This window comes from Musa acuminata, chromosome BXJ3-5 (genome assembly GCF_036884655.1).
Source record: "Musa acuminata AAA Group cultivar baxijiao chromosome BXJ3-5, Cavendish_Baxijiao_AAA, whole genome shotgun sequence".
In the NCBI taxonomy this organism is placed as follows: domain Eukaryota; kingdom Viridiplantae; phylum Streptophyta; class Magnoliopsida; order Zingiberales; family Musaceae; genus Musa; species Musa acuminata.
This window is the reverse complement of record NC_088353.1, coordinates 43,700,420-43,712,744: the sequence shown is the minus strand read 5'-3', so window position 1 is coordinate 43,712,744 and position 12,325 is coordinate 43,700,420. Positions and strand designations below refer to the sequence as shown.

General features: G+C 46.2%; 2 protein-coding genes across 3 annotated transcripts; both read right to left on the bottom strand.

Moving 5' to 3' along the window:
* Nucleotides 1–1,055: 1,055 nt before the first annotated feature.
* Nucleotides 1,056–4,511, bottom strand: LOC103986261 (cation/H(+) antiporter 19). Of its 2 annotated transcripts, none has more exons than XM_009404213.3 (3): nucleotides 4,204–4,511; nucleotides 2,498–3,496; nucleotides 1,056–2,403 (listed from the first exon to the last, which is right to left on the bottom strand). In XM_009404213.3, the coding sequence occupies exons 1-3, from the start codon at nucleotides 4,390–4,392 to the stop codon at nucleotides 1,213–1,215; spliced, it is 2,379 nt and encodes a 792-aa protein (XP_009402488.2). In that variant the 5' UTR covers nucleotides 4,393–4,511; the 3' UTR covers nucleotides 1,056–1,212. The 2 variants fall into 2 exon arrangements, with proteins under 2 accessions (XP_009402488.2, XP_065007364.1); XM_065151292.1 differs by lacking the exon at nucleotides 4,204–4,511 and adding an exon at nucleotides 3,877–4,010.
* Nucleotides 4,512–10,600: 6,089 nt separating this feature from the next.
* On the bottom strand, nucleotides 10,601–12,081 carry LOC103986264 (probable transcription factor At5g28040). The gene has a single exon (XM_009404216.3). It carries the CDS (start codon nucleotides 11,745–11,747, stop codon nucleotides 10,839–10,841), a length of 909 nt encoding a protein of 302 aa, XP_009402491.2. The 5' UTR covers nucleotides 11,748–12,081; the 3' UTR covers nucleotides 10,601–10,838.
* Between the last annotated feature and the right edge of the window lie 244 nt (nucleotides 12,082–12,325).

Genomic DNA, 12,325 nt, shown 5'->3' with positions numbered 1-12,325 from the left:
AGTTACAAACAATTTAATATAGATATATTAAAAACTATTATCTTTAGTTTGTAGAATCCAAATCATTAAATGAAACAAATATTTTAGTAGATATTTACATTCTAAATCCTTCAAGTAATACACTGAAAAATATATAAAAGTCTAGTTTATAAAAAAATAAGTTTTGAGAATTCTATACAAAATGTTATAGTTAAAACAAGATAGATAGGTCAGAATTAAAAAAACTAAATTAACAAATTTATAGTTCAAATGTGATTAACACCATTAGCAAAGGGAAAACTCTACAAAATACTTGAAATCAAGAAAATTTAAAAATTAAAAATTACCGTTGGATGAGCGTAAACACTTATTTTAGAATAATTTAATCTTAAGTGTAAAGAATTAATCCAAGATGAGTTGGAGCTAAGGTTTTCATTTAATAAGTTTTCTTCTCTAATTTGTTTAGGTTTAACTAACACAATGATAATAAAACGATAGGCACGATTTAACTAACACAATGATAATAAAGTGATAAGCATACATCAGACGAATGATAAGCATAGATGTCATCAATATGACAAACACAAGTGACACATTCCTTATGTTAACTAATAATAAGTTTTTAATATAAAATTATTTAATATAAAAATTATTAAATAGTTCTTATATTAAAATAATTTAAAAACATAGATATTATAAACAATTCAAAAAAGAAAAAGATATTACATCTCTAGTTTCATAAGGAGTTACCTTTGATTTGATAACACAAGGTCAATCTATATATCAAAAGAAAGGTCTACAAGTCTAGTTTCGAACGAAATCAGTTTGGTACAAATCAGAATTTCCAACAGGGACTTATAGGTATTTTAGTATTGAAAGGTCAGAAATTTTGATCCATGTTCTGCAGCATCTATAGGCTCATTTGAAACAGACGTTTGGGTAAGTATTCGGTGTCCAAAATCTACAAAATCAGTGTCAAAAGAAAGATGTAAGAGTCTAATTTCAAACAAGCTAGGTCCTGCCTGAATCCATATTTGGTGCTAAAAATTATAGCTGAAACAGTGTATAGGGGTCAGTTTACCCAAAAAATTTGATTCAAAGAATCTCACGAACTAATTATTTTGTTTCGATAATAACATTTCTTGAGATAAGATAATCAACTTAGTATATAATAAGGAACACAAAGAAAGAACTAAGTCAGAAACCCATCGCCTTCTTCTACCATGGCTGTCATTAGGCACGCAGAGAACGCTCGGGCGTCACGAGAGCCAGCGGTGTGTCAGGCATGTCGGCCACCTCCGCCGCCTCCACCTGCTCCACTAGCCTGGAGGTTTCCCGGCTAGGATCGTAACGCTGTATTATTAGCACCGACGCTGTGGTCGAGAACTCCGCGGAGACCAGGTAGCTTCCCACCGGGCCCAGCTCCGGGCAGTCGCTCTTCTCGACCAGGGCAACCGCCGGCGGGGACCGACCCACTAGGAAGAGATTGCGCCGTCCCAGATTCTTGATAGCTGCTATGATCCCAAGCATGTCCGCGGCCGCCGACTCCTCGTACGTGAGAGACCCATCCGACGATTGCGAGTTAGACCGGAAATTGGAAATGCACGCCTCGTCTTCGGCGCTTTGGTCCACGTTCTCAACGGGGGCCGGGAGGAAGCGGAGGACGGTGAGTGCGATGCCCGGATGCTCCGCCATGAGCCCACCATAAGAGAGGGCCTCGCGGTCGTCCGGGCCGCCGAAGAAGAGGACCACGACGGTGTAGGAGACCTCGCTGGAGGAGACCTGAGCGGTGCCGCCGAGACCGCGGTCGACGACGATGGCGACGGAGCAAGGGGCATGGCGGAGCACGCGCTGGTTGATGAGATGGTAGGGGTGGCCGACGGACTCGAGGGTGCCGTCCAGCTGTTGCATCTTATGGAAGGGGAGAAGAATGAGGGCGGCGCGCTTCTGCAAGGCGCTGGCGACGATATCCTCGTGGATGGTGTCGAGGTCGTAGATGGCCGTCATGGGGCGGATATTGACGGCACTGAGCTGCTGGTACGCCTCGAAAGCCACCACCATGTGGCCGGCATTGTCCCGCCGGTTCCAGAAGGGGAGGCCGTTGCGGCGGGCCTTGTGTACCATCGAGATAGCCGATGAGCGCTCCGAGAGCTCCACGAGGTGCAGGGCATACACGGTGAGGGGTCGATGGCGGATGCCGCGGGAGATCTCCACCAAGTTGATAATGGTGGGGATGTTGCGGACGCCGTGGAAGCAGGCCAGGACGCGGAGCTCGCTGTCCACGTGGGACCTCTCAACCGTCCGGTGCTTGTAGGGTGCCGCCCTCCGGGCCGGTTTGTAGATTCCCATGACGATGGGGGTGGTGATGAAGGTGGTGAACAGTGCCATCAGCACCATGATGGCGAACGTCTCGTCGTTGAGTACCTGTCGGTATGATATATGTGTCAAAGATGAGGTGGTTAAGATAAATAGCGAGGGACGAAGGCAGCGAAAAGAGACGGTGCACTGTGAACCAAACCTTGCGGTCCTTCCCGATGTTGAGGACGATGAGCTCGACGAGTCCCTTGGTGTTCATGAGGAAGCCAAGAGTGAAGGCCTCGCGAATGGGGATCTTGGCGATGAGGGACGCGACGACTGTGCCGGCAATCTTTCCAAGGCAGGCGTTGGTGATGACGAGGACGAGGAGGCCCCAGGAGCGGGCGCCGCGGATCGTGGCGACGTTGGTCTTGAGACCGCTGGAGACGAAGTAGAGAGGGAGAAAGAGGCCGGAAACAAGGTCCTCCACTTTCTCGATGATCACCGCCGCGAAGGGCCCGTCCTTCGGCACGACGACACCCACCATGAAGGCGCCGAATAGGGCGTGGATGCCGATGGCGTCGGTGACGAAGCCGGCGGCGAGCACAATGGCGAGTGTAGCGCAAACGTAGGACTCCTTCACGGGCTCGCCCTCCAGCGAGCGCCGGGCCATCCAGGCGAGTACAGGGCGAAGGAAGATGGCGACGCAGGCGACGAAGCCGATGCCGGTGAGAAGGACCCAGAGGGATATGAGCGGCGAGCCGGAACCGGAGAGGGCGATGGCGAGGGCAAGGAGGATCCAGGCGACCACGTCGTTGACGGCAGCGGCGGACATGGCCATGCGGCCGAGGTCGGTGGTGAGGAGCCTAAGCTCAGCGAGGATGCGGGCGAGGACGGGGAAGGCAGTGATGGAGAGAGCGACGCCCATGAAGACGAGGAAGGGGCCTTGGCGAGCGCCCTCGACGATGGTGTGTCGGAGGACGACGGAGGTGCCGATGCCGAGGGCGAAGGGGAGGGTGATGCCAGCGATGGCGATAGCCAGGGCCCCCTTGCCGGTGCGACGGATGGATCGAAGGTCGAGCTCGAGGCCGACCAGGAAGAGGAAGAAAAGGAGGCCGATGTTGGCCAGCGTGTCGAGCACCGTCATGCCCTGCTTGGGGAACACATTGTCCGTGAACCTCTTGCTGCGGCCAAGCGCTGATGGCCCAAGAAGTATACCCCCCTGCAACACGATTCAAGAGTTAGCACCATCACACGAACAGAGCGCTAACACTGTGGTGGAAATCAACCACATTCCAAAGTGGCGACGGCCGTGATCGTCATGCATCCGTAGTTCTACCGTCACTATGAACCATATAGAACTGGATAAATGGGGACAGATATAAAAGACGTGTTTTTTCCTACCATTCACACGATTTGTTTGAATTTGCTTGATCTATCTACGCTTGTCACCATATATTACCATCAACTGGACTCGTTTGTTCTGCTCTGTAACTATCCAAATCGAAATCGTGTCCTCGCAAGTCAAATTGCGAATGGGGCAACCAAATTAAATGTCTAAGTCAATGGTAAGGCGAATGGGAACAGATCAAGAGGACGAACCTTGTCTCTTCTCCTAAAGATCTGAAAACCGAACTTGTATGGAGTGCGAATGTATTGGTTGCAATTCTTTCTTTCTATGTCAAATCGGTGGAATTCGATATGAAGCTTCCTACGAAATGCCCCGCCCCTCTTTCCGGTCCCAAATCCCACTCCCAACACCACATGCTCGTGGACTGGAGGTTCGTTTCCCACGGAATCGACTCCGTTACTGGAAGGATTAGGGTTTGGAATCAGGAAACTCGGCACCGCAACTGGGGGAGAAGTTCCCTCAGCCAAGCGGGAGGAGTGGAACGAGCAAAGACAGAGAGAGGGATCGACGGGGCTTACGATGATCTCGGCGACGACGCGGGGCTGGCGAAGCGGCCGGAGGAGGAAGGCGAGGGAGCGGGTGACGACGAGGACGAGGCAGATCTGGAGGATGATGAGCGGCAGCGAGTGGTGCAGCGGGTTATCCCCGTCCCACGACCCGTTCGACGTCGCCGTCATCGGCGCCGGACACACGCTCGATGTCGCCATGGCGATCTTACGTTGCTCTTGTTGTCTTCCCGGCGACCAAACGAGCGCTGGAAGAGCGAAGCGCAGAAAGCGGTAAGCGGTAACCAAAACTTTGCCCGCCTCTTCTTCCTCCACTTCGTCCTTTATAACGCCCACGGTTTCCCTTTATCGCCTCGCCACCTTTCGTCAACTCGCCGTTCTATGGTTACATAATAATAAGATTACGTAGCAATTATTACCATTACGACTTTTAGCTTATCCTTTGACTCGATTCCCAATGATATATCTATTATTTAATTTTTTTTGTTAATCAAAGAAAATAATAAAACGATATAAATTTTTTAATTGAATCTTGTAATCGTCACTTATCTTTATAAAAAGAAAAAAATATTTTTTTCTCTATATAAAAAAAAATAGCTTTTGACTTTATTTATTTAGATTATACTAATATCAATGAAATATTTTTTTATACAGTAAACATACATATATGTGATGAGTTGTTCAATGAAATCAATATCGACGAAATAAATTAAAATTATATCAAATGATTATGTCAACATCTTGTTATCTTATTAATCAATCAAATTTTGGACCCAATATAATCTCACATCGACGTCGATACAATAACACCTCATCGATAATTGAAATTAATAAGTATCGTGACTCCTTATTAAAAACATATATAGTTGTAGAGTACATAATCCTTTTTTTAATGAGAAAACCTCAAAACTAATTCCTTAATTTATTGGGCATTAGGCCAAATATATGATCTGAGAGGGAACTTTGTATGTAATCCTTCTAAAGCTAGACTTTGCTGCAGGTGCCGATGAACGAAGCTCATTAATCAATCACCAAGTTCTTGTTTATCAAAATAAAAGTCCACTCTGCTGATGACAGACAAAAAAAAAAAAAAAAAGAAGAGAAGAGAAAGGCCAAAGACTCCCCACTTGTCAATTGTCAATCACTCATCCTACGTCAAAAGAAATAAGAGAAGTCAAACTGTGCGGAAGTTGTGGACAGAACGAAGTGAACATGATAGCACTCATTACCTTAAGGATGGGACGATCAATGCACGCATGCAGCAGTAGGGTCGTCGCCATTATTCGAGTTGGACGAGTGCAACTATGGACGCTTAATTGGAAATATTTAAGTGAGATGTTATGGGAGGATAATTTTATCATCATCAATTACTGATCGAGTTAATTTAAATTATATTTTCAAAGTTTAAAATTTTAAATTAAATTCGCATATAATCTGATATATATATATATATATATATATATATTAGTTTTGATAAGTTTAACTCTGACTCATCGTTATAAAATTTATGTTATCGAGATAAAAATATTAAGATACGTATGTATATATATGAAGTTATTTGAAAAGATAAAAAAAATTTATTCACAAATAATTATATAAGAAAAAAAGATAATAAGACCTTTAGATTTGATAGTAAAAAAATAAAATAATTAAATAATTAATAATAATAAATAATAAAATTATAAATAAATATCTAAATATTATAAATTTAATTAAAATATATAATTTTTTAGATAAAAGATTCACATAATCAATCCTAAACAATTAAAATTTATGATTTTATTATTATTATTATTATTATATTATAATTTTTTTTGACTAGATTCATTATTATAATATTTCTGACACACCTCCGGCTGTCATCTCGGACGGATCAATGTGACGTGTTCCTGTTCGTGTAAACAACTTTACGCCGTGGCCTCGAGGCTGATACGGCTCGTTTCAGGTCCGAATGGCGGGAATCCTGCTGAAGGTCTTTCGGGGTTTCCGACGGGGGTGGCAGAGCGGATCGGGCAACGTCGGGGTTCACCGGGACGTCCTACAAGGAAGGGTCCCTCTCCACGACGTTGGCGAAGAGGTGGCTCGGTCTTCGTACCTGCACACAGGTCGGGTCGGAACTCGGCCCGATCCCTCCGACGATCAAGTCAAGTGATGTGAAGAGGTCTGTTTTGTGTGTGTCTTTCTTCCCCCCCTTTCCCGTTTAGCATGCAAGGCTATTTATAGGGAAGCTTACCGTGCCCGCTTGCAGGGGCAGGCTCGTACTCCTGATAGCGTCTGACACTAGCGTTGGCGTGGTGTGGAGGGCCGAGCCTGAGCAGGTCGTTAATACGCCTCGGTCGACGTTCCGGTTCGTTTGACCATGTATTGTCAGGTCAATCGAGGCGTGAGACGTCATCTGAGACAACTGACGTCAGCCCGAGTCTTGTCGTCGTTATTATCCTCAGTTCCAAACCTAGGAAACGAATCCGAGTCATTCTTTTACTCTTCGTCCCACGTTGGCCGCCGGGTCGGCCGTCGATCTGCGTCATTAACAAGTGCGTTGACATGGATGGCGGCTTTTGCCTCTCCTTCTTCTTCCACTTACCTGCACCGTTGACCAAACTCTGAGGCTGATCTGGTGGCCTATCACGTCCGACCGAACACACTGCTCGTTCCGTGGATGCCGGTGTTCCAAGTCTGGTCCATGTTTCGTGTGCTAGCAAACAAAATGTGTGAACTGAATACCTAAATTCTCCGACAACAAACTTTGGGAAATGCACATATTAGACTTATTGACTTTCAAATTAATTTATATCTTTTTTTTATGATGAACTTATAAGTTTATCCTGAAAAACTAAAATCATATGATTTTATCACTTTGAATTGGTCTCCTGAAAATGAAGTGGGAACATGAAACAATACCACAAACCATTGCTGTTTCTATCATGATGTATGACAAGAAGACATCACAGGAGCAAATCAATGGAATCGAGATTAGGTGAGATTGCATGCAAACTAAGACCATTGACGTTGTATAATCTTCAGTTTCATCGACGTTCATACTTCAGTGTCATGAACAAAGGACAAGCATCAGAAAAAACATAATATCACTCCTAACACATTCTATATTTTGCACTGACAACTCCATAGGCGCTGCTCTATCCACACAATAGTAGAGAACAAAGGATAACTGCCGTCGATCTAGCGACAGCAGTCACAAACATGACTTCCACCGGCGCCGCCGTATGCCTCGTGCCTCCGGACTTGGGAGCAGAAGCAAGCTCGACAGTGATGATGAAAGCCGACTTTCCATGATGTATCGCACGTCTCCGTTCATGAGCCTCAGCAGTTTCCTATAAACGACAAGGCTAATGCCCTCCTTGGACGGGTCCTCGCTGCGTCCCGACATTTCAGCGAGCAGATCTTCCTTTAGCCTTGTCGCTCGGCAAAGGACACGCCTTTCTTTAAAAGGAAGGTCGGCGGTGCGCCTCGGACTACGTCGGCAACATAACTCAACGAAAAGAATGCTTCGTGCATCGAGAGCAAGAGGAACGGAAAGAAGAGTTTAAAGCTCGAGAACTATTCCCCATATGAGGACACAGGCAAAATCATGCGTCATCTACGAGGAGAAAGTGAAGTCAAAGATCAGAAGCTCGAGAGACGATCCCGTGGGCAGAGGGAACGAACCAAACAATGACCTACCACCGCCGTCTTGTGCGCGGTGGAGACAACTGCGGCCGACTGGAGCACAAAGGTCCAAGAAATTTTCGAGTCCAGAGAAGATACAGATGCTCAACACTGAAGCAAAGCAGGGGAGCAGAAATCAAACAAGAGGAGGAATCAAACAAGAGGAGCAAGAACTCACTGTTCTTCACACCTTGCCGAGGAGGAATCATTCAAGGTAGACTACGTTCTTTCTTCCTCTTAGGCTATTGACAGATTAATATGAACGCATTTCTCTTTATTATCATTATTTTGGAAGAAAATATGGGTTTAATTATCCCTATAAGTTCTACAAACTGAGAACTAGTCGATTTCATTGTTGCTATTGAACCAGGTTCTTGTACGTAATAAATAGATCTCGGAGAAGATACGACGTTATGGAGGGTTACACCGCGACCAGGTGCAGCTCCGGGTTCATCCGGCGGTGGACCCTGACGATGAACTCTTCCGCTTTCCTGTCTATGTCAGGCTCCGCAATCCAAGAGCCACCGAGGTCGTCGTCGCTCCGGCGAACCTTCGTCCGCGGCTGCTTTGCTTCTGCGTCTGCCTCGTAGCTCCTTCTGGAATCATGCGTCGGTTTCGGCTCAGCCTCGTGGCTCTTCCGGGAACGGCTTGCAGTCCCCTTGAAGCCGAGGAAGGTGATCAAGGATTTGCTTCCTCCTCCCATGCTAAAACACCACTTCTCTCTCTCTCGAGATCGAGACACAAGGAGGAGGAGTTGTTTGCTTGCTGTGTTACTGCGAGAGGAGGTTGGAACTTATACGTGCAGAAGGGAAGCTCCCTCGTTGCTTCCGACCCAATGGGAGGAGATTGCTACCATCGGAAGATGCCACCGTGCATGACCGACGCCTGCTTTGTGGAAATGGGACGAGGGCGGTGTGTTCCTCGAAGATTTATGACGGGAATTGCACGTGATTCCGAAGCTTGGGTGGTTCCTTTCACAAGCTCCAAGCACCCGTTGACCGCCGAATCGGAGTCTTGCAGAGGCAGCCAGGAAAGGGGATGATGGCATTGCACCCAATGGGTCATGGAATTTGTTCTGTCTTTGGCAATCAGTTTGACACGCCACTCTCTCTCTCTCTCTCTCTCTCTCTCTCTCTCCCACGCGTTGTTCGGAGAATATTAATGTCTGATGCCAAAATCATATACATTAGGTTTAACCTACGATATAATTAAGCTTAAAATATTGAATTGAATTGATATGGAATTTGACATTTGACATGTATTAATTTTGATCGATTTGTATTGGAGTCAAAATTAAATAAAATAATAATTGAGCCAAAGAAAGTGCTAAGGAGAGCTGTTAAGAGAATATTATGTATGTGATAAAGATTAAAATTAAAATTAAAATTAAAATAAATTTATATTTATTAAATATTAAGGTAATCGAATTATATATATTGGGTTTGACTTACGAAATACTAATTATTACTCGACTCGATAGGATAAGATAATTGAACTATTAACTACGTGAAGTTGTGTGTGAACCGTTTATTCAAAATATTTAAGTTGAAATTAATAGACCCTTGTAAGTTAATCTTAGTTTCATTATACTACTACTTCTGACATGGGACTATATCTCAATCAACTAAATTATATAAATATTAACATGTATTAAATATTAGTTCATTTGATTTAAAATATGTACAATAAGAAAAAGCAGGTGTCTGAAATTAATTCAGATATTTAAATAATTAGGTAACATATCAATTATTATTCCATATGCATAATTATTATTGATCCATCCAACATCATTGGGCAAAGAGATCATTCCTTTGTTCATGTCACGAATAAAATTTCGATTGCAATGTTTTAATAGCTAACAACATGTTCTTTATATGGATTTCTTTACCGTCTTCCTTATCCATCATTCAAGAACATGTGCCCGTACATTGTCATATGATATGATGAGAGGTAAGTAATCAAACAACACATCATGAATGTCTCACTAAATTTTTATTGGGTTGATAATTTCATATGATCCTCCTATCCTATAAATTAACTCCCTACTTCGATTGAACAAACCCACCCTTGACTCACTATAAAAGTTCCTATATCCGAATTCTTTGAATTTATACTCATTTACAAGCAAGAAGAAACTTTTTTGTCGGAAATATCCCGACGTAATTTTTACATGATTATTTATCGAATCTCTCGTTTTTCCTATAGGCCAATGGATTGAGTTCGAGTTGGACAATCAAAATATGAGTTAACATCACACTTAACATGGGTTGCACGCACTGAGCAAACCACTTAGTCTGGAGGCAACGCTGCGGTGAAGCATATCTCGTTGGATTACACGAGGGAAGAGATGGGATGGAAGCAGCAGGTAGATAGATCACCACCTGACCTGTTCCTGAAAGAGAAGGAAGACTAACAAGTGGAAACCAAAGAAACGACTCCAAAGCAAGCATGACAGATGATTCATTTTCTGGCAAGAATAAAGACTGAGGCGGCCAAATGTGATGTGCAGGTTCTGCATGTTCCAGTTCGATTACTGTTCAGGAAGATAGATGTCACGTCGCAAAAGTATAGTGATCCACCACAACTACCTGTTTGAAGTTTTGTGTTGCTTGTTGTCATGTGAGACCAAACTTAGGACACAATGTTTGCCCCCACCAAAACCAGCTTAATCTTATCAACAGGCATCCTAGATCTTCCAAGGAGAAGAGAGGAGCTGTACCCAATCTAACCAGACAATCGAACCATGGATCACGCAGCTAGTCAAACAAACTTGGGATCAATGTATCATACAAGCTACAAGTTATTACTTGCCCTTTTTGTTTGCTCAGATTCATCCCTTCTTCATGTAATATTTTCGACTGCTGAAGAAACTAACCTTGATGAGTATGAACAGGGAGGAGGAGGAAGAAGAAGAACAAGTTTGCTTCAAGTGCTTTGGTTGACTAGAGCTGAAACAAGATACAGCAAGAAGACCTCTAGTTTTAGCTGCTGCTCTCTGACTTGAGCTCCTCCAGCTTCGACTTGATGTGGTCATGGATAAGCTCCAGCCTCTTCAGGTACACCTCCAGCTCTAGAATCTGCTGCTGCTTCCATCTCTCGCCCACCGCGGCCGCTGGTGTCCTTGAGCTCAGTGCTGTCACTCCATGGCCGATCCCTGTGCAACGGAGTATCTCGTCGAACAGTGGCGAGAAGCAGCTCCTCATGCTCTGCTCCGCCATTTCGGAGTTCGGCATGGATGGAGGCGCCACCACGGGGTCAGGACGATTCGCCGCGGCGGTGATCATCTCCGACGGCGTTGCCACCGCTTCCGTTTCCTTACCCTTCTTGAGGCGCCTACGAGGCCTCGGACCGGAATCGTGGTCCGAGTCCCAGCCGCCATCTTTGGGGGCCTCGACCCCGTCAGGATCGCAGCTTTGACCGTCGGGGCCGCGCGCGAAGACAGGGTTCCAAATTTTGCGTGCGATCTCGAAGGCGGCCCTCTCGTGGGGGCTGCGGAAGACGAAGCCCCGATCGGCGGCCATTCGGCCCGCCGTGTTGCGGTACTTCTTCTTGAGGCGGCGGAGCTTCTCCACGAGCTGGCTCCGGCTGAAGTCGAAGCCGAGGCGGCCGCGGATCTCGTCGTAGAAGGGCCCCGTGTCGTGCTGGTAGTCCGCGCGCGCCGTCCCCCGCCGCGACGTGAACTCCCAGAACCCCTGCAGCACCGCGATCTCGTCCGCGTCAGTCCACAGCTTCTGGAAAACCCGCCGCGACGACTCTTCGCACCCGGCGCCAGGTGGCGCCGGGGGAGGAGGGGAACACGGAGCCCTCCGCCGCTTTCCACCGACGGATTCCTGTAGCACCGCCGCTCGGTCGTGGGGGTCCTCCCCGCCCTCGGTGGCGGAGGAAGCCATCGCTCGTCTTCGCCACCAGGAGACGGGGCGAGTCACGACTCAGTCAAGGGGAGTCTGGGTCCCGACTCGACTCGTCTCGGAATCGAAGCGGTTTGGGTTCGATATAATAAGCTCAAGTGGCAGCCTAAAAAAACCGGGTTTGGTTTCGGTGGACGGCGTAGTCAATGGATAGCGGAGGCGGGTTAGGTTTTCGGGATATGCGTTGACTCGATGGTGGGGCCATAGTAGCACGTGTTGCACGTGATGGAAAATATGAATGAACGGCTCGGATCTTACGCCAAGACGGGCACACGCTTAAGCACGCAAATGCTTCCCCCCCCCCCCCCCCCTCGATGGCGACCTGCACTTCGATTGCCGACAAAGCCCCTAAATTAGACGATAGATGAAAGAGAATACACTGTGGTGAGATCGGAAACGGAGGTGGGGGAAGCAACTGTGACAAACCCACGGCGGCTGTAGGTTGGTCAACTCAATCTCCTGCACAAACCACGGTTATGACATCACCAAGAGTCAATGTCGAGTAAATTAAGCTGGGAAAGGCACAAAAGAAGGCATTGGATGGCCACCTCATGACACTT